Genomic DNA, 26,264 nt, shown 5'->3' with positions numbered 1-26,264 from the left:
CTTTCCTAAAGACAGCAGTGAAATACATAATTTCAGAATTAATGGGGATATAACCTGTATTAGTATTATGTTGCTGCATAAGAGATGACCTCAAACTCAGAGGCTTACAACAGCCCATGTTTATGATCTCATAGTTTCTCTGTGGGTCAGAAGTCTGGATAAAACTCAGTGGGGTCTTCCAATCAGGATGCCACAAGGTTGCCATCAGGGTGTCAGCCAGGCTGCGTTCCTTTCTGGAGTTCAAGGTCCTTTCACATGGTTATTGGCAGAATTTATTTCCTGGTGGTTGTCAGACTGAGGTCCCCATTTTCTTGCTGGCTGTCAGTCAGGGGCTGCTCTCAGCTGAGCCTCTTTACGACTCTTAGCCCTCCTGGGCCCTCTCACATTGGTACCTTACTTCTTCCAAGCCAGCAGAAGAATCTCTCTGACCTCGAGACTCTCTTTTAAGTACTGACCTGATTGGTTCAGGCCAATCCAGGATAATCTTTCTTTTGATTAACTCAAAGTCAACAGATTAGTATCCCAGCCCCAGGAATTCCATCCCTCATATTCACAGGTCCCACCCACACTCGAGGAGCGGAGCGGTGATTATCTGGTTATTCAGGATGTGTAATCCAGTGGGGTGGGAATCTTGGGAGCTGTCTTAGAATTTGACTTGCCACGTAACTTGAGATCTAAAGAAGCAGAGGGCTTCCCTGGTGGCGCAGTGGTTGAGAATCCGCTTGCTGATGCAGGGGATGCGGGTTCGTGCCCCGGTCCGGGAGGATCCCACATGCCGCGGAGCGGCTGGGCCCGTGAGCCATGGCTGCTGAGCCTGCGCGTCCGGAGCCTGTGCTCCGCAACGGGAGAGGCCACAACAGTGAGAGGCCCGCGTACCACAAAAAAAAAACCCAAAATAAAGAAGCAGAAATTTATCAGGCAGAGAAAATAGCATATGAGAAAACCCCAAGACTGTCAGGAGTTTGGGGATGTGGAAAGAAGAAGAGATGAGGGCCATGTGACTGGAACCCAGAGAAAGGAAAAATGATACAAGATAAAGGAGTAGCCGGATCATGCCCTGGCCACCTTAGTGATTTTCCAGAGGGCCATGGGAAACCATGGGTCACAATGCATTTTTAAAGGCGTCTCTGATGTCAGCGACAATACACAAGGCAAGAATGGAACTGGAGGGAGCCCAGCTTCGAGGAGTCTTCAAGGAGCTCGATGGTAGAGACTTACAGGGGGATGGGGTGGTGGAGATGGAGAGAAGTGGACGGATTGGAGAGAGATGTAGGAGGTAGAGTCAATCAAACACAATGATTGACTGAATGTGGGCCACGGAAGAAGAAGTCAAAGGTGACTCTTGGAATTGAGGGACTGGCAGGATGATTATGCTCCTTCCTGAATCTGGGGACACTGAGGAGAAGAGCATTTTTTTCCAGAGAAGTGGTTCTCTTTTAGACACATTCAGTCTGATGTGCCCATGCAACAGCCAGGGGTAGATACCATGTTGGCCATTGGCGTTGCTGATCTGGAACTCAGAAGAGGGTTCTGAGCCAAAGACAGGGATCTGGAAGAATCAGATGATAGGTGACATCTAAAGCCACACACCTATTTCCCGTCACTGATGCTAATGTCATCTTCAGGGGGTGAGCATTGTGACCATTTAGGAACATACAGTAGCTCAGAGGCTTTTCTCTACCAGGGCACAATAAGTGTGTGTGTGTGTGTGTGTGTGTGTGTGAGAAAGAGTGAGTGAGTGTGTGTATGTGTGCACGCATGTACATGAGCTGTGGAGAGAGAATTGCGTCCGAATCAGCTGAAGAGTTCTTTTGGACTGCACTCCGAAATTCTGATGAGTCCTCAGGGAATTGAGAATTAAAAAAATGAAAAGAAACCAAGTCTTTTTAGGGAGTTAATGCCCTCATTTTTCAGAGAAAACTGAAACTCAGGAAAGTGCAAGTCATTTGCCTGGTGACACACAGCTGAGTAGATGGCAGCCCCACTGAGAGGAGTTGAAATTGCTTAGCGATTACTTTGAGTCTTTTAACCCTCCAGAAATGCACATTTCTCCATCCATTTCAGAGACTGGATTCCAGATCCACCAAAAAAAAATTCCGCCATTAGCTATAAATTAGCAGAATGTTCCCCGAGCGTTCTATGGGAGGAAGAAGGAAAGTCTTAGCTGTTGAACCACCCGCAGTGGTTGTAAGCTGACAGCCGTGTCAGCTTCAGAGCAGTCGTGCTTGGTATTGTCCTCATTTTACAGAGGAGGAAACAGGCTCATGAGCTGGTGTCGTGCCAGAAACACACAGGGAGCGTGAGTGGCACAACCAGGCTTCAAGTTTGTTTTTACCGCTGGCCTTACATTCACTTTAGGGTGTTTAGAGGGAACTGTATACGCCGTACCTTGGATTTCAACACGTAATTAAGTATTTTTCAGAAAAAATAAAATGACAATGGAATTGAATCCACAAAGAAAACGTATTCGTGAGCCCCACTTTGCTCTTGTGAAGCGGCGGTTCTGGATCCCAGCTGCCTTGGTGAGAATCCGGGCTCCCTCGTTACTCACTGTGTGATCTTAGCCAAGATCTTTGTGCTTTAGTTCCTCGTCTGCAGTAAAACAGGATAATGGTGCTGGCTGCAGGGGTTGGTGTGAAGATTAGGTTATTTAACATGTGTAAAAGTCCTAAAACACTACGTAGCATGTGGTAGCACTATGTAACTGCTCCCACCTCTACTGTTCCTATTTTTTTTTCTCCGAGAGGCTTATCTGAGTTCCCAGTTGGAAATTCATCTCTCCTTTCTTGTCCCCAGAGTGTCAGGGGTTTGCTTTGTTCTCCTGGCAACATAGTTATGAGAGAGTGAAATCCAGGTAGTTGCCTGAGGGGGTACAGAAGAGATGCAAGTGGCTATCCTGATTCGACCCTTTGTGCCCAATAGATTGAAACGTGGAGCGTTTTTATGCCTCAGGTTTTCAGCCATTAACTCTTGTCCCTGCCCGGAATGCGCTCTCCCTGGATAATGGAACAGCCTTCTTTCCTACTTCTTCAGGTTTCTGTTCAAACGTCACCTTATCAAAAGGCCTGTCCACAGTACTCTGTCTAAACAGCATCTCCTTCTCACCGTTATTTTCTGTTTTCCTCCCCTTCTTTCTCCTTCTTCGAAGCACACCGTCAGAAATATGGTGTGTCTGTTTATTGAGGGTTGTGTCCCCCATAGAGCCTGAGCTCCACGAGGGCAGGGATTCGGCCTGTTCCGTTCACAGCTGTACTCCCGGCACCTAGGACAGTCCCTGGCACATAGAAGGCCCCCAGGGAAGGTTTGTGGACGACGTGAATGGATGAGTGAGTGAATGCTAAATTACAATTCACGTGATGAGATGCGTGGTCAGCTACAGAGACCACCATGATTTCCGGGTGCCCTTCTGCTGAACAAGTTTGGAACAAACCGAATGATTCTAGCCCCTCCTTTGCAGGTGAGGAAATCGAGGGCAGGGAAGAGGCCAGGTTCCAAATCTAAGGTGCAGCCAGAGAGAGAGCCAGGATTGGACAGTTTTCAACATGTTTTCGCAGACCATTTTAGTCTGCGCCTCAAGATAGCCCTAGGTGTTTGCAGCCCCAGGAGTCATGTTGTCTCTGTGTGGCCAGTGAGAGAAGTGAGGTGACTTACCCAAACTCGCAAGGCAGAGCTGTGACAGGACCTGGCCCAGGTGTTCTTTCCACCACAGAGCAGCACATGGTTGGCTGTTGGCCAGTGATCACCTAACAAGTCACATCAAGGGGACTTCTAGAAAGTATCTAAGCCTAGGTCTCCTGTAGTCTTCTGTGCTCTAATGAAGTTCCAGCTCTTTTAAAATGGTTTTCTTCAAGGTTAAAAAAGGATTGGGGATCATCTTTTGAGCTGAGTGGCTTTTTTTTTTTTACAATTTTTTTTTTTTTTTGCGGTATGCGGGCCTCTCACTGTTGTGGCCTCTCCCATTGCGGAGCACAGGCTCCGGACGCGCAGGCCCAGCGGCCATGGCTCACGGGCCCAGCCGCTCCGCGGCATGCGGGATCCTCCCAGACCGGGGCACGAACCGGTATCCTCTGCATCGGCAGGCGGACTCTCAACCACTGTGCCACCAGGGAAGCCCTGAGTGGCTTTTTTAAGTTCAACAGCCTCTTGCAGGGCGTCCGGTTGACGTAGGATACTCTGGGCTGCCGTAGACCCATGGGGGCTATTTCCAAACAGACCCCTGTTTCGTTCCCCGTTTCCTGCTCACCTGTTCCCTGTCCCTGTTTGGCACAAATGTAACCCCAGGATGCACTTTGTGTCTTAGATGAATGAAATGAGCTTGCAAGTGAGAGACAGGCAGCTTCCTTCAAGCCAGGCATTCACTCTGTGATATCTGTGGAGAGGAACGCAGTTCAGTTTACAGATGCAGCTGCCTCTCCTGGTCCCTCCAAGCAAGCACCTTTGTGTTCCTAATGTTCCACGGATATACTTTCATGGCCAAGATTTGGAAACCTGGTGGGAAGAAAGAAATCTTGTTCCTCAATTAAAGCTTTAACTTTAAAAAATATTTTTACCTGCCACAATTACTTACAAGCCTTCCTTCTTACTGTTTAAAGAGTATTTTTAGTGCACAAGGAACTGTGCCAAGATTTGGAAACCTGGTGGGAAGAAAGAAATCTTGTTCCTCAATTAAAGCTTTAACTTTAAAAAATATTTTTACCTGCCACAATTACTTACAAGCCTTCCTTACTGTTTAAAGAGTATTTTTAGTGCACAAGGAACTGGCTAAGTACTTTGCATACAGAAAAGCTTGTAGTCCTCTGAAGAAATCTGAAGCGCTGCTATTGTTCCCATTTCACAGATGAGAGAACTGAGGGTTACAGAGATTAAGTAACTTGTGCAAGGTCACCAGCTACTAATATCAGATCTGGCACTTGAACCCTAACTCCAAAGCTTGGACTTTTAACCACTACACTGTGTGCTTTCTCTACTCTGTTTTCCTTCAGTGTCTAAAGGAAGGTTGCATATCCTCGTGCAGCTCTTGTTTTGTAATTCTACTTAAATTCCACATATACTTTTTTTATCTCCATGGCTAGGGTATTGGCGTCTCAGGGGCAGGAATTTTCTTATTTTTGTATAGCCCAAAGCCAGTTGCCTTATTATAACATAAACGACCCTTTCTCGGCACAAGGCAAGTGGTTAATGTACTTGCAATAAATGTTTGATAAAGAAATGATTAACCAAATCTTCTAAAATTGCTTTCCTTTCTCCTGCTGCCTTTTAAAAGGTGCCACCATCCTGTTTCAGTATAACCCAATCAGTGAAAGTGGACCTGAAACGAAAATAGATTGATAAAAATTTCCCAGAATAAGGATTCTATGGCAAACGTGATTTCTAGTACATTTCCTTGATGCATGCACACACATTATCCACGTGTGACTGTGTACAAGATCGTGATCTCATTCAGGCAAACATCATAGACGTCAAACAGAACCCAAAATTGCAATGAGTTTTTTCTTTGAAATCAGAGATGTGTGTCTAATGAGGGCCTGCAGGGGGAGGGAGGTCCCATCTGCACGTCTACCTGGGGAATCCTTGGAGGTTGCTCGGAGTGTTCATTGCCTCGGAATCCCTGGCAGGTGTGCGAGAGCTACAGCCTGGGAACCTTGGGCACAGAGCGGAGATTGGAGCCGCTTCTGACTTCTTGACAAGATGCTCTGAAGCGGCGACAGCTTTCCCCAGCGTGGGCCAGGGGAGTCGCACATGGGCCTCGTTCGCTGGTTTGTGGGTGGCAGGGAGGTGTGCTTGGGAGACAGACACAGCTTGGTGCCCGTGTGCCCTCCTCGAACTCAGCTCTGACTCAGGAAAGCCAGCCAGAACATGGAAGTTCCCTGCAGGGGACAAGCTGGACACTGTTAGAAGTGGAGTTCCACCTCAGCTCTACATCAGCAGCAGGATGGGGGCCAAGGGCCGTGTCAGCAGGCAAAGGGGAGGCGGCCACAGCAGCAAGGCTGGGACAAAGGGTGCTGCTGAATGAGGCCACTTCTAGCCAGCAGCCCAGGCGTAGCTGCGGGAAGGGTTACCTGAGCTGCCCCTGGCTTATCTGACACAGCTCATCGCTTCATCCTAGAAACCCATTCCTCCTGGATTCTGCTTTGTCTTTGTCCCTCTTCTTGTTTCCCTCCCTCTCTGATGGCTCCTTCTCAGTCCGCTTTGATGGTTGCTTTCTCCTCTTCCAAACCTCTAAATATTAGTGTGCCCTGGGGCTCAGTCCTTCCCTGTACTCTTTCCTTAGGTGACCCCATCAAGTTCTATGCTTTTAAATGTCAGCTACATGCCTGCAATTCTCAATAAGTCCCACCCTCTGAGAGCCAGACTCCCATATCCACTTGCCTTCTTCAAACTTCTGTGTACCTATCGCCCAGGTACCTCAAACATGCACATCCCAGAGTAAACAGCCATCTTCTCCCTGACTCTCGTCTACATCAGTGCGTGGTATTAACCATCCCAGTTTCCCAGACAAAACAACCTGCACATGCTTCTAAGACGCCTGATTCTTTTCTCACTCTCCTCATTTGATCAATCCCAAGTCCTTTCAAATCTACCTTCAGGTAGATCTCAAGTCTGTCTGTTTCTCCCTTCCTTGCCGCATTTACCTTCTGGTTCCAGCCACCATCTTGTCTCACCTGGCCTCCTGGAATAACTTTTCTAGTGAATTTTTCAGCCCTGTGCTCCCCCTGGGACATTCCCCACAGGGCATTCAGAGTGTACTTTCTGAAACAAGTGATGCCGTCGCCCCTCTGTCTTTAATCCATTGGTAACTTCCCATTGACCTTAGGAATAAAATCCAAATTCCTTACAGCACTGAACCTGCCCTGGCAGTGTGTGTCCGCAGCTCTCCTCTTCAGCCCTATTATCAGGTATTCTCCCTGCCTCACACTTTACTGTATCCAGTCACCTGAGCCTTTTCAGTTCCTGGTGTCATCTCCCATCTCTGGGTCTTCGTACTTGCTGTTCCTTCTCCTTGGAATGCTTTTCACTTGGCTTCTCCCATAGCTGACATCTTCTCAGCTTTTGGATCTGAGGTTAGATGTTATGGTGGCAGGGATCAAATAGCTGATCTAAAGCAAGTACCCTGCTTCTACTGGCCCACAGCACTCTAATTCTTGTCCTTTTTACCACCTTTCATAATTTTAAATCATATGTTTATTTGTTGTTCAATGTCTGCCTCCTGCTTCAGACTGTAAATTTGGGCTACTGTAATATATCCAAGCACCTAGCAGAGTACCTGGTATATAGTCATCATTTAATGAATGTCTGTTGATTGAATGAATGAATGAATGTCCTTGGAGGAACATGTAGGGGACTGTGGAAGGACAGGAGATAGGAATTGGGGGCTTGACTCTCAGGGTTTCCTCTGGTTTAGCCTTGTGGTCAAAGACTGGAAAATCCTTTGCAGGTATTAGCTCCTTATCTGTCGCATTCACAGGTTGTAACTAGGTAACTAGCTGTGTTCTTCCCGCCACTGCCAATGTGGTGTGGCCCTTCTTAGAGATGATGATGACTAACATGTTTTGGATGTACTGTGAGTACCCCACCTGTATTATGCCATTTAATACAACTCAATAGATAGCTATTGCTATCATTTCCCATTTTACAGATGAATGGACTGAGGCACAGAGAGGTTAAATAGCTTGTCCAGGATCGCAGAGCTGGTAAGAGGTAGACATAGGAATATGAATATGGGCAGTCAAACCTCTCAGAGTCTGCATCCCTAACTAACGTCTGGTCCAGCTAGCCACGTGGCTCTGTACCTGTACTCTCTCCCAGACTGACCTCATCCAATCCCATGGATTTAAATATTGTCTATGTCCTGGCCACACTTACTTTGTATCTCTGGCCCAGACTGCTCCCCTGAGCTCCAGACTCATTTATCTACACACAGGACATCTTCTCGTGACCATCACAAACTTACTCAGCATTTCCTAAACTGAGTTCATGATGTACCTCCATGCCCCTGCTCCCAGACCCTCTTCCAGCCATGGTTTTGGGGGTCATGAGATGGAGAGATGTGTGCCTCTACATGTCTCTGAGAGGTGGGTTGCTTGCGTTAGATAATGGCGTGCTATTTATTCTTTTCCTTACTGTTGCCTTATCTAACCTTCAGGTCAAGGACCATGATTTATATATCTTTGCATTCCCAGCATCTAGTACATAGAAGGTGTTCAACGTGTTCTTGTTGAATGAACAAGAAAGAAGGAATGTTTTCTGTGAAACTTACCTATTTCTACTCCAGGTGTTTTCCATGCTACTTCTTAATTTCTCCAATCATTCTTCTAAGGAGATTTTCCAGACTCCTCTAAATGGTCATTTTTCTTCTCCCCAGTGTTCTAACCTAAGGGATTTGTATTGCAGTATATTAATGAAACAACTCTATGTTTCAAAAAATTCATTTTTATTTCTCTTCATTTTGGCACTTGTACACTTGGATTTATGTGGAAAGGAATACTTAATAACAAGGGAAAACCTATTTAAGCACTGGAGAAAAGAGTGATATATGAGTCATATAATTAGCAATCATCTGTTTCACATTTATTTGTCTGGGCTGAAGTTCAGTTTCTCCTTAAAAACAGAGTATAAGTAATAAGTCCCATACACATAGACACAGGTGTGCAAGCATGCACACACACACACACACACACACACACACACGAATAGACACTCATCATCATTAATGGGAATTCAATTAACATTTTTCTCAAGGTTATCAAGATAATCTTAAACATAGCTTAATTTTCCCTCTTTGTTTTTGTTGCTTTGTTTTCTGAAATACGAAATTCTTTTCAGATTAGTTTGTATAAACTGATAAAGAATTCAGAGATTGTGTCTTCAATGCACATAAAAGCCATGGATTTATTTAAACCTCAGAGTTTATCAGAGAAAATTGACAAGGGAGTCAGGGGATGTGGCTGTGGACTCAGCTTTGCCTGGGATAAACTTTCAGTTTGGCTGTGGGTGACTTACTTGACTTCTTTAAGAAATTGAAGTAAAGCCTCTCTTACAAGTTTGAGAATAAGATGAGGTAATGTGCAAAAGTGCTTCTAAAATTATAAAGCACTAAAAAATAGAGTGCTGGTTTTATAATTATTGTTATAATTGAAATAATAGGAAAATGAAGTTATTTTTATCATGCTGAATTAATCAAAGCAGTTGCTCTTTTATGCAGAAAATGGTTGAGATCCCACATTAGAAGTTTAGTTGACTCCGTATGAACTAATGAACAGATATGTTTAGTTGACTCCGTATGAACAGATAATGAACTTGGCTTTTCCAACACACAGAAGTATGGCACGTAAAACGTGCCCTAAATGGAATATAGTACTGTATTCTCTTTAATATTTTCATATATTCATGGGAGATCTACAAAATGATTATCCTTGCAATAGATTGTATATTTTCTGTAAAACTAGCAATCACAGTAATTCCACGAAGAGAGTATATTCTAAGATTATCCTCTATCTAAATCAAGGTTTGATTGATTCTGTAAATCAGTCACATTCCCATCTTCTTTATTTTGTACAATTTTACTCGTTCTCTCATGGGAATATGAGAGAAGAAATAGCAGGAAGTGAGAACCTTGTCGGAAAGCTAGGAGAATTTAAAGCATTCCCGGTATTACCATGAAACCTCCCAAGTGGGGAAGCTACAAAACCTTCCCAGACTCTGAAGTGTATCTTTAGTATAAACAAAAAGGCCCATTGTTTTTTGGGGTTTTTTTTTTTGCGGTACGCGGGCCTCTCACTGTTGTGGCCTCTCCGGTTGCGGAGCACAGGCTCCGGACGTGCAGGCTCAGCGGTCATGGCTCACGGGCCCAGCCGCACCGCGGCATGTGGGATCTTCCCGGACCGGGGCACGAACCCATGTCCCCTGCATCGGCAGGCGGACTCTCAACCACTGCGCCACCAGGGAAGCCCCAAAAAGACCCATTTTAAGGAAAAATAATCTTTCTTCTGCTTTTTAACTTAGAAAACTATATTATATATGGAAAAGCAAGTGGCAATCTTTTCCAAAGCACAAGAATGCTCAGCTGATAAGCTTTGAGAACATCTCAGATCAAGGCATCAGCGCATCCACAGACATGAATGGGGCACAATGGAGAGTGTGTGTGCTATGTTTCTATATATTCCTGTATGGACATTGCCACCCATGAGCTCATTCACACTACCCCTGGCTACCTGGCTCTAAGCACCCAGTGCAGGGAGGTAATAGATTACTAAACAGAAAACCAGTTTGTGCAAAGAGACACAGCCCTAGTCATTGCTTCTTCAGTGGTTGTTGGCGTGTTTGTTCCCTGCGTGGGCACCTTACTTGCGGTAATCGGCTATGTGGGCTCCAAGAGTGACTTAATCTTCTTCACTTCTGGCTTCATAGGACTCCCAGCTTTCACTTGGGCCAGGACTAACTATTCACATTTCACTAGACAAATATTGGTTGAGTGTACAGTCTATAGCAGGCACTGTGCTAGGCCCAGAGGATTCACCCATGAATAACAGAAACTTTCCTTGTTCTCAAGGGGCTTAGAGACAGGGGTCTGCTTATCCTAAGCTGAAAGATAAAACCTTATTTCAGCCTGAACTGCCAGAAAGTTTGATTTTCCTAACCAATATCAAAGGGTACCCCACCACCACCATTGTGGATTTGGGCCTTGGCCCTCCTCCCCATGGGAAATTCAGCATCACCAAAGTCCCTGAGAACATTGTAGTTGACACCAGCTTGATTTTCATAATATCTTGAGGAGTTCTTATGAATTAAGTACACTATTTATAAGCCTAGCCAGAAGACCCTGAATGAAAATACAAGAGATGAATTACAATTGCATTTCATTTGCAATATAAAAACAATTCCCTGTAGTGCAAAAGCACCCCAGCTAAAGCATAAAGTTGAGCTTTTTCTGTCAGCTGTGTAAAAATATTGGCTTGTTTATAAATACTATTATAGGGAGAGTTCAGCCACAAAGGCCTAACATATCTTAAACTACAAAATTTTAAATTGATACTCTTAAACTGTAAAAATTTAAATAGTATACAGTTCAGAACGACTGTGTGTGAGAAGGTTATGGATAAATAATTGGCCGTTTTGCTAATTGTAAACTGCTCCGACTTACTGTTTCTCATCTTTCTTCTACATCCTTCCACAACTCAGCCCTCCCCCTGGGAAATGACTTCTGAAGGAAATCTCCTAATTGGAGATGTCCCCTTGGCCAGAGGCATAGACCAAAATGTGTTGGGGGGTTAACAGAGTATGAAGCTCTAGTTTTACTTGCTTGTCTAAGTTCTGTGTTGATAAGAAGCCCCAGAGGAGGCAAAGGTTTGGGGCCAAAGAACACAGTAACTTTGAAAAACCCTTGCTGATACCGACCCGGATTTAAGACTCACATCTCTTAGGTCCCTTTATCTCCACCACCACCAACTATTGCTTTTGCCTGGATGATTGAGAGCCTCTCTCTTTCTCTCTGCTTTCGCTGTAACTCTCCCTTGTTGTTTATCCTCCACGCAGTAGCCACAGTGATCTTAGAACGTCTAAATCAAAATGACTTCCCCGTGGCCCTAGAATAAAGTTTAACCGTCTTGTTGTGGCCTGTGAAGCACTACATGTTCCTGCCCACCTTTCCACCCTCTGCTCACTCCAGTCTCCATGATTAATCCACCCCAGACCCTCTACTCGCCTCCCTGTCCCTCGACCATAGGACATACCAAGCTATTTCCCAACCTAGGGCCTTGGCACCCAGAACATTCATCCCATGCTCTTTATCCAGCTGGCTCCTTCTCTATATCTCAGCTCACATGTCCCCTCCTCCCCTCCTCAGAGAGGACTTTCCTTGACCCTTTGCCCAAAGAAATGGGTACCCCACCCCAACTCTTCCTCCTAAGACTTTGTTGTCTTCAGAATACTCGTAGCTCTGAATCTGTCCCTCTCTCTTTAACTTGTTTTTGCCTGTCTTCTTTTGTGTGTGTTTTTGCAGAATGTAAATGCCATGCATATCTCTTTTGTTCCTAAACTGGTTCTCTAGTGCCTGCCACACAGTGGTGTATTGGTTGAGTGGATATATGCACACATAAGGAGCCAGCTTGTCGCTGAAGAATGCCCCCCATCTTAAACTCTGTACAAGTTCATGTGTTCTAAGTTCCAACTCAATTGAAACCATAGGAGACTTGGATATACTTTTCAATTTAGTTTCTTTTTTCTGTTTCAGTCCTCTCTAATAAATAGTGACATTATCTTTGTGAAGTTGCATGCCCCATGGGAAGTGCTCGGAAGATATGCAGAACAAATGAATGTAAGAATGCCTTCCAGGAATTTTTTTTTCCCCCCCCCCCCCCCCCCCATTTTCTTTGCTACTAATTTACTCCTCTCTCAAAACAAATAAAACTGAAATGCGGACTGGAACACTCTAAGAAAATCCTTTAAATGTTTAGGAAATGCAATAAGTACTTCATGGCTGATAATGACTTCATGGCTTTTTGTGAAAATGTCTGGCTAATTCAGTCCTTAGAAGGGCACGTAGTTCACCTGCCTGTGAGAAAGAAATATTTTCCAAGTGGCGTTTTCATTTCCAAAGTGCCATTTTTAGAAACCCTGTGTACTGCTTCTTTGAATGGCCAGACCCCAGGATCAGTGGTGCAGGTCCTTACTGACTGGTCCCTTCCAGAAAAAAATTCAAATCTACTTCTATTGAAACAAGTTCAAGAAATTTCAGGAAAATGTGATCTTATTTATTTTTTTTAATCTTATTTCTTTAAATAACCTACTTTTAAATTTTAAAAAATCAGGTCATAAATACTGCACAAACACAAGCATTGATATTTATTCCTAGGGGAATAGAAAACACTTTGCATGGATTTCTCAGTTATTTAAAGGGATTAATTTTCCTCCATCTTACAGTGAGTATTCTTATTTTCCCTATAGATTAAGAAAAAGTGATCATTGGCTAGATGGAAAGGAAATAAAGTATTAAACCTCAAATTATAAATGCCAAGATATGTGGAAATAATGGAATCTCTTAAAGGAGGTGGAGGGGTGTAGTACCAAGGACAGTTCCAAAGGGACTAAAGAATTAAATACTTTTAGTTCACAATTTGCCCATAAAGACCAAGTCAGTGGGCAGATATTACACAAACTGCCAATTCTAAAATATACCTCTTAATGGGCTGTGGAAAGTTATCGACACAAAGAACCATCTACATTCTTAGAAACGAAGAGGAGCTAGAACACATTTAGAGAAGGGCAACTTCCATTCATAGGCCTGTAATATATCTCCTTGGTGCACCTTATTTTCTTTGTTTACTGGTCTTTATGTCCTAATACCAATTCAAAATAGAGGCTGGATTTCTAGCATCTATTTTCCTTAAGGCAAAATTCCCGAAAGCATTGAGACAAACATAGTTCTAAACTTTTCAGTTATTTATCGATGTGAATCAATACTATATCACATAAGGACAAAAAATAAATCTATGCTTAGATACAGCCTTATATCAGACCAACATCTTAGCCAACAGAGCTAAAAGGTCTACCTTTTGATAGTAGTAGTAGTTTTACAATAGTCAAACCTAGTGAAACTGATACCCCCCTCCCCAGTAGCAACCTCATAAAACCTTTTGCCAGAACGCACTTCTCAAGCACAGAGCCTGAGCAGATTGTAGAAACATGAGCAGTGTGGTACAAAGCAAATTCCCTTAGTACCTGGAAGCATTTCATCTCTGAAGCGCCTGGCTGTATCACAGATAATACCTCTGTGTGCTCATTACATAGCAGAAAAATGCTGCCTGCAAGCAGCATTAATACTTTTCTTATGCAGTATTCAGAGACTGTGATCCAGGCAATAAAATGAAAACCGTGATAGCTATGAATAATAATCTTAAACGTAGGAATTCCTACAGGGCAATATTTTAGGAGGAAATACTGTGAGTGTGTGGCCACTAATTGGCCTTATTAATATTGATGTGAGTTTACGTAAGCATAGCTTCACTTGATGCAACTTGGTGCATTTAAAATTCATGGTTTCATTTTGTCCGGCGTTTTAGACAGATAACTCTAGCTTATTTGTCTCTTTGTCTATGGAGACATATGTATTTCCAAAGCAGGAATTGTCCTGCCATGTCAGTTCAACAAAATGTTCAAATGTCAATTTAGCTGACTATTTAAATGCCTCCAAGAATCTTTACTTATTATTTTCTGTAGACTGCACTTCTGAATCCCAGGTTTAGTCTCCTAGGATTTTTATTTCTCCAATGTTTAAAAGGAAGTCGAGTAATAGGTTTCTTGTGGGAAGTTGTCAATAAAGCCTGCTTCTGCTAAATACCTGTATGTCCATGGATATGGGTTTTTTAAATAGACTGGTTTTAAAACAGTTTTAGGTTTACAGACAATTAAATAGGTAGTACAGAGTGTTCGCATATACCCCCTCTCACCCTACTTACAGTTTCCTTATTATTAATATCTTGCATTAGTGTGGTATATTTGTTAAAATTGATGGACCAACATTGGTACATTATTACTATCTAAAGTCCATAGTTCACTTTACGGTTCACTTCTTGCCTTGTACAGTGCTATGGGTTTTGACAAATGCATAGTGTCAGGTACCCCCTATTATAGTATCACGCAGAATAGTTTCACTGCCCTTAAAAATCCCCTTTACTCTGTCTATTCAGCCCTTCTCCCCCCAACCCAAACCCCTGGCAGCCACTGATCTTTCTCTTGTCTCTATAATTTGCCTGTTAACACCATGGGATATGTTTTTATGTTTTCACAGATATGCAAAATAAATTTTGGTGTATAAACTTCCCATTCTCTCTAAGTGAGATATCTCAGGAACGGTTCAGAATTCATACAAACCGTGTTCATTTCATTACCACCCCATTGGTTGAAGCCCAAACTATAGAAAGGGAGACTGCATTTTAACAAAGCATCTGATACACGTGCTCTCCATTCACACTACACCCAGAATTTACATTTGTAATGCTTTTTAAAATGCAGGTATATAGAAGTCCAACAGATCCTTAATAAGTCTGATTTTTAAAAAGATTTTTTCCCAGGATTCCTTGGTGTATCTCTTGAATTCACCTGTATGAGGGCCACGGGCTAGGCAGTATGTTCTAGTGTGGTTATTCATAGCAGGATGTTGGTTCCTGTTTGTTAGTGTCTTTCCCATACTGATTGTCAAATATAAATATGTAGTTTTATATTACCCTTGCCTGTATCAGATGAGAGAAGCATTCTCTAAACTTAAAGCGCTATATAAATATTAGTTAATGTAACCCTGTGCCCACTAAATTATGTATGTTGCCAGCAGGCTGGCAGTCCATCTCGGCCTCCTGAAAAAAGAGCTGACCTCAGCCGAATTCCTACAAATACCAATTGCTCCAAATTATTGCTCTGCACAGGTTCTGTAGGCGAAGAGCAGCCATAAACAATGATGGTAACACGGAGAGGGGGCGATATCAATGGAGACGATTTCATATGATTTCATGACTCAAAAAATGCATGCCCTCCGTTCCCACTACATTTCTCACTGTTAATCTCTTTTTAGTTTTTTCTTCTTCACCTCTTACAGGCTTCTATCTTCAATCTCCTTTCCTTCCTTGCTAGTTCAAACTGTAACTGACGATGGGTTTTCTTCTCGACTGGCTTCATTTTTGCTGTTCTTCCAGGAGAAAAATCTATTACCTGCCCCGCCGGTACAAGTTCATGAGCAGGTTAGTAGCATGCTCTGTCATGATGGCGTTTGTTTTAGCTGTTGGCCTGTGTGCTCCAACAGTGACAAGGAATACAAGCTGGGGAAGATGGACCTTTGTCACACGGGAAAGCCGGCTGCCGTGCCAAAAATCGCTGTTTCAGGTTAGGGAAATAACCTAGGGGAAAAAAAAGCAAAGATGGAAATGTTCCTCTTCGAGTCTTCCCTGTGATTTCACACTTGGGAGGACAGCATTTATCTGCAAGTCTATTGAGGCTGGGTTTGGGGTTTTTTCTCTCCCCATTCTATTAGATAAATTACCAGAAAAGGTCCGCTGTTTAGAAAGCATCTTTGGTCTGAATGTTACTCTTTTCCCCACACAGACTCCTCCCTCTGCTATAAGTAACTTGAAATCTAAGTGCAGACAATCACCCTGTCCAAAAGCAGATGGTTTCTTGGCCCTCTGGGTGGGGTCCGCCTATGTTAGTAATAGTTTGTTAATAAAGTAGGCAGATGTATGACCTTATTCAGAAGCCCTCCTACCCTCTTTTTACCCCTCTTCCCAGAAAATACTACTGGATGAAGATTGCCTTTACTGTGCTATGAATCCTTCCTAAGCTTGTCTCTCCTTGTTTTTTGAGAAGCCAGGGATGAAGGGGAGGCGTCAGTGATGTCCTTTAATTTGACTCTGTGGTGATCATTGGCATTCTAATTTCAAGCTTTTAATTGATCTTTTGTAACCATTCACCCTGAGCTGAGCTGATAGGTAAACTTGGATACCATTGCATTTGTCTGAAAATCTTAGAGTTCAGTTCGGTGAGATTTAAGATTCTTATTCACTCTGTTAATGAATGTGCTATGCAGAAGGGTAAGTAGAAGAGTAGTTGATATATTTTAGTGAGTTACTCAAATACACGTGCACTCAACGAAGTATGACATGAGAATGGGCTTTCAAAGAAACTAAGACGTGGTTTCCAAAAATTTCCCTGAGCGGCATCCTTATTAGCAATCCTTCTTTCATCAGGCAGTTGCCATGGCATTTGGATTCACCACAATGAGACGAATCCCTTTTCATATAATGACCTTCTACAAAAACTTGGTGCACACTTTAGCCTATTTCAGTGGTTTTCAAACTTTAGCCAGCATCAGAATCACCTGGAGGGCTTATTAAAACACAGATTACTGGGCCTGTGCTGTAATCTGTGATATAGATGACCAGCTCTCCACCTGGAAGGTGTATGAAGGCAAGGATGGCTCATCCAATTCTTTGTTTCCAGCACCTAGCATGTAGTAGGTGGGGCAAATGAATGAATGACTCTCCATACACAGGTGTGAGAATTTGCTTGGGGGAAAAGGAGACCACAAAGAAAAGTATAGAAAAACCAGGACTGCCTGAAGTGTTAGACATAGACTGGGGACTGAAGAGGTGAGGGCTTGAAAGAAAATGGTGATAAAAGGACCCATATAATCTCGGGGTTGGAGGGATATCAAATGTCATCAAGTCTAACCACTCATCGGCTACTTGAACCTCTGCTATATCATCAGGCAGCCTGTGTTTGAACATCTCTGGAGACAGCGTATTCCTGAACCCATCTGTGAACACCTGACTTAGAAAGTGCTTCCTTAAAATAAGTCATAATCTCTCTGTCTTTAGCTTTCACTCTAAAACATTCAGATTGTAGTTCCCCCTGAATAGCCAAAAGATAGTCTACAAAGTAAACAGCAAAATATATGAGAAAGATTGTGAAATTATAGGCAAAAGGACTTAGCAGGTATTTGGAAAACAAGAGATGGTGGCAGATAGAAAGAGGTTTCCATATTAAGGGGTCGGGAGGCAAAAGAAGAGTAGAAATTCAGTGAGATACAGGTGTGGTAAGGAAGGTGGTGAATTTTGTTTTAATAATTCTACATTGACTCACAGTAGGTCTTTGAGGTGTTGGTGTCCTGAAGGCTTTTGAAACTGATGGCACAGCAGTTGAAGCTAGAGGTAAAGCTAGAGAACCCAGTTTGGGAGACAGAGCCATAGAGGTCATGACCTGAGCCAGGGGAGTAGATGGAATTTCCCAGGAAACGATGCAGGGAGTGAAGAGAAGAGGGCCAGTAGCAGTTGCTCAGAAAGTCTGCTTTAAGGAGACAGGAAGAGATGGGGGAGGATGAAAAGGAACAATTTAAGAAGTAGGAGGAGAACTAAGGGAAGGCAGTGCCAAAGGCACCACGTATGAGTTCCCATAGGAAAGGGTGTTCTTCAGCTACTGATGAAGGATGAGAGATGAGAATTGATTTTTGGTCACCATGGTAACCACCGTGCTAGCAGTCTCCATGGAGTGGTGGTTCTCAAACTTTAGCGTGTGTCAGGATCACCTGCAGGGCTTTTTAATACTCATGTTGCTGGGCCCATCCCCACAGGTGAGGCTCAAGAATTTGCACTTGTATCAAGATCCCAAGGGGTGCTGGTGTTGCTGGTCTGGAACTAGTACATTTTGAGAATGATGACTACAGAGTAGAGGCTAGTAGAAACCAAATTACAGCTGATGGAGAATGGACAGGGTCCTGATGAATCAGAGGCAGTGAGGGGTCACTACTACCTCGATAAGTTTTGTGACGAGAAGAGAGAAAGAGGGGATGGGATTTAGGACAGGAGCAAGAGGAGGAAAGCAGAGGAGGCTGTGACCACGTGACTCGTCATATGTGCTCCACGTGTATAGAAGGGAGGCTGGGAGTGAATAAGAGCTGGGGAAATCCTTGTTTCTGGAACTGGAAGAACAGCTTACTAAATACTAATGTTTGGCCTGAAAAAGTTGATGCTGCTTCCTTAGTAGAGAATGGACTTGAGGACATGGGGAGGGGGAAGGGTAAGCTGGGACGAAGTGAGAGAGAGGCATGGACATATATACACTACCAAACGTAGAATGGATAGCTAGTGGGAAGCAGCCGCATAGCACAGGGAGATCAGCTCTGTTTTGTGACCACCTAGAGGGGTGGGAGGGAGATGCAAGAGGGAGGGGATATGGGGATATATGTATCTGCATAGCTGATTCACTTTGTTATAAAGCAGAAACTAACACACCATTGTAAAGCAATTATACTCCAATAAAGATGTTAAACTAACACACCATTGTAAAGCAATTATACTCCAATAAAGATGCTAAACTAACACACCGTTGTAAAGCAATTATACTCCAATAAAGATGTAAAAAAAAATGTTGATACTACTTACGTGCACACATTACAACTGTAGAAAAATCTAGGCCTTAGGAGGCACCGGAAGACTCTGGGTCAAAATAAAGGGGAAAAAAGTCCGAACTATGGTTTTATGACACACTGATTCAGAATGACCTCTTAAGCTTTACTGCTTACCACAGAGGATTAAATCTGGGACATCAGTTTGGTGGTATAACTTATTGAAGCCCAGTGTCTGGTGCAAATTTTTAAGTGCAGTTTGTCAGAAAATTTTGTATCTACTTTAACTCTTCACTTCACCTCAGAACAGCCTGATTTAGATGACGAAGAGTGTGTGTCTCTTTGTAGCCAGGGATGACATTACAAATTGAAGGGCACATCTATAACTTGGTATCCTAGTTGTACAGCAGTAGTGAAATATTGACTTCCAGTATTCTAAAGTTCTCATGTCATGCTACGTATGGATATTTAATTGAGCTTTTAGTTTCATTCTTACAAATGATATTTCACTTCATTAATCTGTGAAAGCACCCTTGAAACAAACCTACCTCCTTTCAGGATAAGAGAAATGAATTAGAAATTGTGAAGTTTCTGAGCAGGCAGAAAAATAGAGCGTCATTTCACAAATATCTTTATTTATGAAAGGTCACCTGACATCATAAAGCACACTCATGTAATTCAGATATGTATTTCTGGAGTAAATGCTCTTTTCATTCACATACTTGGTCTATTAAAGGCTGCTTCAACACTTACCTTTGGGCAGACTTACAGATATTACAAATTACCTATCCAGTCAGGAAAGGAAATTTATCATCGTTCTTCTGCCTTACTATCATTATTTTTTTGCCTTCACCAAATCGTACAAATATAATCTGCAGAAGATATGCTTACAAAGTAATAAATCTTTGACTGTGGGTGGCTTGTAGCTGCAGTCTCATTACTACTCATTCTTTTTGCCTCCACGCCCCCATGCACATCCTGCCTGATGTTCTCCTTTGCGATGCTTGGCAGAATGAATGCTGGTCCCTACTGCATTATACACTCAGTGCCATCGTAATCTTATCCGATGAGTATACAGGCAACATGACAAAATGGCTTGGATGTTTCCATCCTCGTCTTAAACAAATTAACATATGTAAATGTTCCAAACCCTTTGGACTCTTCTAAGCTGTGCCCCAGTTAGCAGCCTCGTGACCTAAAAGAATGGCAGTAGCTTCCCAAGATCCCTAACTATCCAAGGAGAGGCTGCAAATATAGGGTACTTGGCTCTGAGAAGAGGAAAAAGAAATACAAGCCTCCTGTTGTCTGTTATCCATCCAGGAGGGCTTCGTTTCCTGCAACATAAGCCTGTGTATGGTGCCTCCATTAAATTAAAAAAAAAAACAAAACACTCATCTCTAGGTGCTCTCTGGGCATATGATCTCTGAAAATGTAATCTAACTGTTCGAAACCTAATGCTATTATTATAATATTCTGGTCTGGGGAAAAGCAGGTGTCTCTGAAGTAGCCTGTTTCATCTAATTCAGCCTAATTAAGTTGTCATTAGTACAAACTCCCTCCTGGGTCGTTAGTGGCTCCAGGGAAAGGCCCTTGTTTTCTGCTTCTTCAGGGTACACCCTCAGCATCCAGGTTGGGACTCTGTGCACAGCCAGTGATTTATAAAAGCCTGCAGACAGGTTAGCCTGTTAGGGGTGAAGTCCTTTGCATGTGGCCTTTTCTGTAATCATCACCGCTCCTGAAGGTGGGTAAGATTGTCTCCCCTTTACAACTGGGGTAACTTGACCTTTACAACTGAGGTCAAGTTGTTTTAACAAGGACCTTCCCGAGGCACATTTCCAAGGCACACCCTGGAAAGGCACAGCCTGGAAGAAGCGGCAGGTCTGTGCCCATTTGTCTGTGCTTGTGCTATGCCAGCAGCTCTTTCCAGCTCTGCAGAACCTCACCTGTCATGAGCCGGCATTTGGTCCAGGACCCTGAACTTACCACCAGAGCAACTTTCTTAAGAAAGTAACTCACCTTTTAGTCTAGATATTACCTTGACAGGTCAAGGGCACAGATGCCCAAGTGGTTGATCCATCTTTATTGAGGTGCCTGTGCCGTGTGTGAGGCAGCTTTTGCTCAGTAAGTGGCAGAAATGGAACAGAGTGGCAGTGTATCCAACCAAAGTCAGTGGTCCATCATTGAGCTGATGTTCCCTCTTTTCCCCATCAGAGGAGATTTTACTAAGTATCAGCCCTACTTCTATGTTGAAGAGACAGATGGGGTGCTTCCTGGTTAGTTGGTTTCTTGACTTTTACAGGCCTAAGTAAATTTCAGGATTGACCGTTTAGGGATGTTTGTGAGACATGGAAGCACAGACCTCAATATACAAGGGAGAATCATAGCTCTTGAACGTCTGTTGAGAACCCGGTTAATAAAAGTTCATTGCCATCATCATTTTCTTCATCCTAGAAACCACTACTTAATTGAGGATTTTGTCCATCCAAGGCATTGTGCGAACACTTATGCATTATCCTTACCACTTCCTTAGGTGATGGGTATATTAGCTCAGAGGAGTTTAGTCCCTTCCCCAGCATGGCACTCACCATTTTCGTTCTGGGCAATGAGGATGTGAATCCACTTCCAGCTGACTCCAGAGTCGTCATTCTATATGAAAGGTTATCCACTGTGCCTCTTGAAAAGGAAAGCTCTTTTTTTGACCCCAGCATGCAGGATCTTCGTTCCCCAGCCAGGGATCGAACCCACACCCCCTGCAGTGGAAGCACAGAGTTTTAACCACTGGACCGCCAGAGACATCCCTAAAGGAAAACTCTTTATTAACTCAAGTTTGTTTAAAATGGTAGAGCCAAGATATTATTGCTGAAGTCACCACCATGTATTGAGAAAGCATCTGATTTTTCATCTTAGAGATGAGGATACTAAGGCCCCATGAGGATAAAAGGGATAAAAGGCTTGTCCCAGGCATCCAGCTTAAGTCTCATGCTTTCCAACCTGGTGGCTTTTGCACTATGTGTCTTTCCTTTGCAAGGTGAAAGGGAATCCTCACTGATGTCTGAGTGGCACAGTTTGGGGACAGGAGTGGGTTTGTGGAAGAGTGACCATTCGTCATCCTGCCACGGAGGGACAGACCCCTTATTCCCCGAGCCACCTACCTGGGAGGTAGGGGCAACGTGTAGAACGTCAGTCTCAGCCCATGGGGGCCTGGCTGGCCAAGGTCAGGTCTCAAGGGGAAGATGGGCCCAAGACTGGAGAGGTGTGTTAGTCTCCCATTGCTGTTACAATACATTCCCGCACTTAGCGGCATAGAACAACACAAATTTATTATCTCAGTTCTTCAAGTCACAAGTCTGGGCTGGGGAAGGTTTCAACTGGTTTCTCTGCTTGGGGTCTCACAGGCTGAAATCATGGCGTCAGCCAGCCGGGCTCTTCTTTGCAGGCGCTGGGGAAGGATTGGCTTCCGGGCTCAGCCAGGTGGCTGGCACAGTTCAGGGCCATGCAGTCGTAGCACTGGGGTCTCCGTTTCCCGACTGGCTGTTAACCAAAGGTCTTTCTCAGCTTCTAGAGGCTGCCTACACTCCCTGGCTCCTGCCCCGCTTCATCTTCAAAGCCAGCTGTGGCCGGTTGAATCCTTCTCATGCTTTGAATCTCTCTGACCTCCCTTTTGCCTCATCTCTCCTGTCCCCAGCCAGAGAAAGTTCTCTGCTATTAAATGGCTTCGTGATTAAATGGGTCCCCCTGAGTAATCCAGGGTGCTCTCCTTAATTTAAGGCCCATCACCTTACACCTGCAAAGTCCCTTTGCATGTCACACAACATATTTACAGGTTCCGGGATTAGGGTGCAGAAATCTTTGGGGGGCCTTTCTGCCAACCAGAAGAGGACACAAACCGCTGGTCACGTCTGAACATTTTTTCTGTCCATTGTGAGCACACAGCCTGGACTGGCATGTGTGGTGGGACCGAGACAGCCCATGCTTTGTCTTCCTGTTTCTTCTCAGGCTGCCCCGATGAAGACCGGTTCACACCCTCCACCCCCAGGTAGTGTCTCAGGGAGTTTGTTTTTAAGATATCTTTTGAATATCTTTCTTCTACCATAGTGTTTCAAAAGCCCACTTCCTCTCCTTTCCATCCCTTTTACATTAGCCTGCATGGTCCTCAAGGAGTTATTAATAACGCTGCTCTCTGCCTAGCAGCTTCTCCAAAGCGTTTCATGCACGTCCTCTTTTCTAAGCCTCCTAGCAACGCTGTGAGGTCAGTAAGATGATGATGATCGTAATGACCCCATTTAAAAACCCTTGAAAAATAAAGCTCAGAAAAGTGAGTGATTTGTGGGAGGTCACACAGCTGATAAGCAACAGATTTAGGCATTCCAAGGACAAATCCCAGCTCCTTTCCACCATGCCAAGCAGCCTCCCCTCGCTTCCTTCCCCCCCCCACCATTTTTCAATGAACTAATCACTTTCATACTCTGTTCCCTCTCTCCACCATCTTCACATTTCACTTAAATTATGGTGCCACAAGCTGGTTGCTGAAAGCTACCATTTCGTTCCCATGGAGTATTTATGCCTGAATTTTTACGGCTTTGTTTTTATCCACACTGAGCACTGTGCCCATCTGGATTTAATTCATAGTCATTGCACGCAGAGCCCGGATTCTGTGAGAATGCGAATTTTGCAAAGTGTAATCCGATTAGTGCTGCCGACTGGAGAGAGGTGGGAGGTGAAAGCTCTATTACGGAAAACCTCTGGGCCAAAGTCTTCTTTCGTGAACAATTTTTAAGGCAATCAGATGAAATAAAGCCAAGAGCCACAGGGAAGGCAACCAGCTTAACCTAGGAAGTCTAATTTAAGGACTGTATCATTGAACTTGGATGAGTGATAGATGCTGGTGAAGTATAATTAACCTTTTGAATTGAAAGGCAGAAGGACAAAAATGTTAAGAGGCAAACTGTTGCTCAAATTCTTGTCTTTGGGGAAAAAGAAAAGATAGTGATAATAGCCAGTGTTCACTATGCACCAGACGCCGTTCTGGAGACATTGTATACGTATTGATCAGTTAATCATCACGACCCTATGAATTGAGCATCATTACCATGCCCATTTTACAGATAAGGAAATCGAGACATGGCAAAGTTAAGTAACTTGCCCAAGGTCACACTGCTAATAATTAGAGCCAGGGCTTGAATCTGGGCACTCCAGCCTCAGAGTTCATGTTCTCAAACGCTGTGTCATATCACCTCTCTGAAGCTTATCATCTCACTGTATTTTAAGTGTCTTTAAAGAGATGATGGGGAAATGGGGTGGTCTTGAAGGATGAAGGAGATGGGAACTTTTTCCCTTTCTTCAGTCTTTGGGCCTCTCATGCTTTGAATCTCTCTGACCTCCCTTTTGCCTCATCTCTCCTGTCCCCAGCCAGAGAAAGTTCTCTGCTATTAAATGGCTTCGTGATTAAATGGGTCCCCCTGAGTAATCCAGGGTGCTCTCCTTAATTTAAGGCCCATCACCTTACACCTGCAAAGTCCCTTTGCATGTCACACAACATATTTACAGGTTCCGGGATTAGGGTGCAGAAATCTTTGGGGGGCCTTTCTGCCAACCAGAAGAGGACACAAACCGCTGGTCACGTCTGAACATTTTTTCTGTCCATTGTGAGCACACAGCCTGGACTGGCATGTGTGGTGGGACCGAGACAGCCCATGCTTTGTCTTCCTGTTTCTTCTCAGGCTGCCCCGATGAAGACCGGTTCACACCCTCCACCCCCAGGTAGTGTCTCAGGGAGTTTGTTTTTAAGATATCTTTTGAATATCTTTCTTCTACCATAGTGTTTCAAAAGCCCACTTCCTCTCCTTTCCATCCCTTTTACATTAGCCTGCATGGTCCTCAAGGAGTTATTAATAACGCTGCTCTCTGCCTAGCAGCTTCTCCAAAGCGTTTCATGCACGTCCTCTTTTCTAAGCCTCCTAGCAACGCTGTGAGGTCAGTAAGATGATGATGATCGTAATGACCCCATTTAAAAACCCTTGAAAAATAAAGCTCAGAAAAGTGAGTGATTTGTGGGAGGTCACACAGCTGATAAGCAACAGATTTAGGCATTCCAAGGACAAATCCCAGCTCCTTTCCACCATGCCAAGCAGCCTCCCCTCGCTTCCTTCCCCCCCCCACCATTTTTCAATGAACTAATCACTTTCATACTCTGTTCCCTCTCTCCACCATCTTCACATTTCACTTAAATTATGGTGCCACAAGCTGGTTGCTGAAAGCTACCATTTCGTTCCCATGGAGTATTTATGCCTGAATTTTTACGGCTTTGTTTTTATCCACACTGAGCACTGTGCCCATCTGGATTTAATTCATAGTCATTCCCCCCCCCACCATTTTTCAATGAACTAATCACTTTCATACTCTGTTCCCTCTCTCCACCATCTTCACATTTCACTTAAATTATGGTGCCACAAGCTGGTTGCTGAAAGCTACCATTTCGTTCCCATGGAGTATTTATGCCTGAATTTTTACGGCTTTGTTTTTATCCACACTGAGCACTGTGCCCATCTGGATTTAATTCATAGTCATTGCACGCAGAGCCCGGATTCTGTGAGAATGCGAATTTTGCAAAGTGTAATCCGATTAGTGCTGCCGACTGGAGAGAGGTGGGAGGTGAAAGCTCTATTACGGAAAACCTCTGGGCCAAAGTCTTCTTTCGTGAACAACTTTTAAGGCAATCAGATGAAATAAAGCCAAGAGCCACAGGGAAGGCAACCAGCTTAACCTAGGAAGTCTAATTTTAGGACTGTATCATTGAACTTGGACGAGTGATAGATGCTGGTGAAGTATAATTAACCTTTTGAATTGAAAGGCAGAAGGACAAAAATGTTAAGAGGCAAACTGTTGCTCAAATTCTTGTCTTTGGGGAAAAAGAAAAGATAGTGATAATAGCCAGTGTTCACTATGCACCAGACACCGTTCTGGAGACATTGTATACGTATTGATCAGTTAATCATCACGACCCTATGAATTGAGCATCATTACCATGCCCATTTTACAGATAAGGAAATCGAGACATGGCAAAGTTAAGTAACTTGCCCAAGGTCACACTGCTAATAATTAGAGCCAGGGCTTGAATCTGGGCACTCCAGCCTCAGAGTTCATGTTCTCAAACGCTGTGTCATATCACCTCTCTGAAGCTTATCATCTCACTGTATTTTAAGTGTCTTTAAAGAGATGATGGGGAAATGGGGTGGTCTTGAAGGATGAAGGAGATGGGAACTTTTTCCCTTTCTTCAGTCTTTGGGACATTCTAATCTATTATTCTTTCCTGGGTACATGACCCTGAGTAGGGTCTTTACTTCTTTGTGTATATCTGGTGGGGACAGGTCCTCTTGGA

The 26,264-nt window shown here is 43.7% G+C and overlaps 1 protein-coding gene across 1 annotated transcript in view; it reads left to right on the top strand.

The window, feature by feature from the left end:
* The window catches only part of ANO4 (anoctamin 4), a gene marked incomplete at its 5' end in the record, with an annotated part of 223,755 nt that overhangs the window by 57,869 nt on the left and 139,622 nt on the right, over window positions 1-26,264 (top strand). Inside the window, 2 exons of the mRNA XM_024732131.1 lie at window positions 12,230-12,333; window positions 15,687-15,728. Coding sequence (XP_024587899.1) covers window positions 12,230-12,333; window positions 15,687-15,728 — 146 coding nt within the window. The remainder of the gene's footprint in view (window positions 1-12,229; window positions 12,334-15,686; window positions 15,729-26,264) is intronic.

Source organism: Neophocaena asiaeorientalis, unplaced genomic scaffold (genome assembly GCF_003031525.2).
Source record: "Neophocaena asiaeorientalis asiaeorientalis breed wild unplaced genomic scaffold, Neophocaena_asiaeorientalis_V1.1 scaffold418, whole genome shotgun sequence".
Taxonomy (NCBI): Eukaryota; Metazoa; Chordata; class Mammalia; order Artiodactyla; family Phocoenidae; genus Neophocaena; species Neophocaena asiaeorientalis.
The sequence above is the reverse complement of the archived record's forward strand: the minus strand, read 5'-3'. Positions and strand labels throughout refer to the sequence as shown.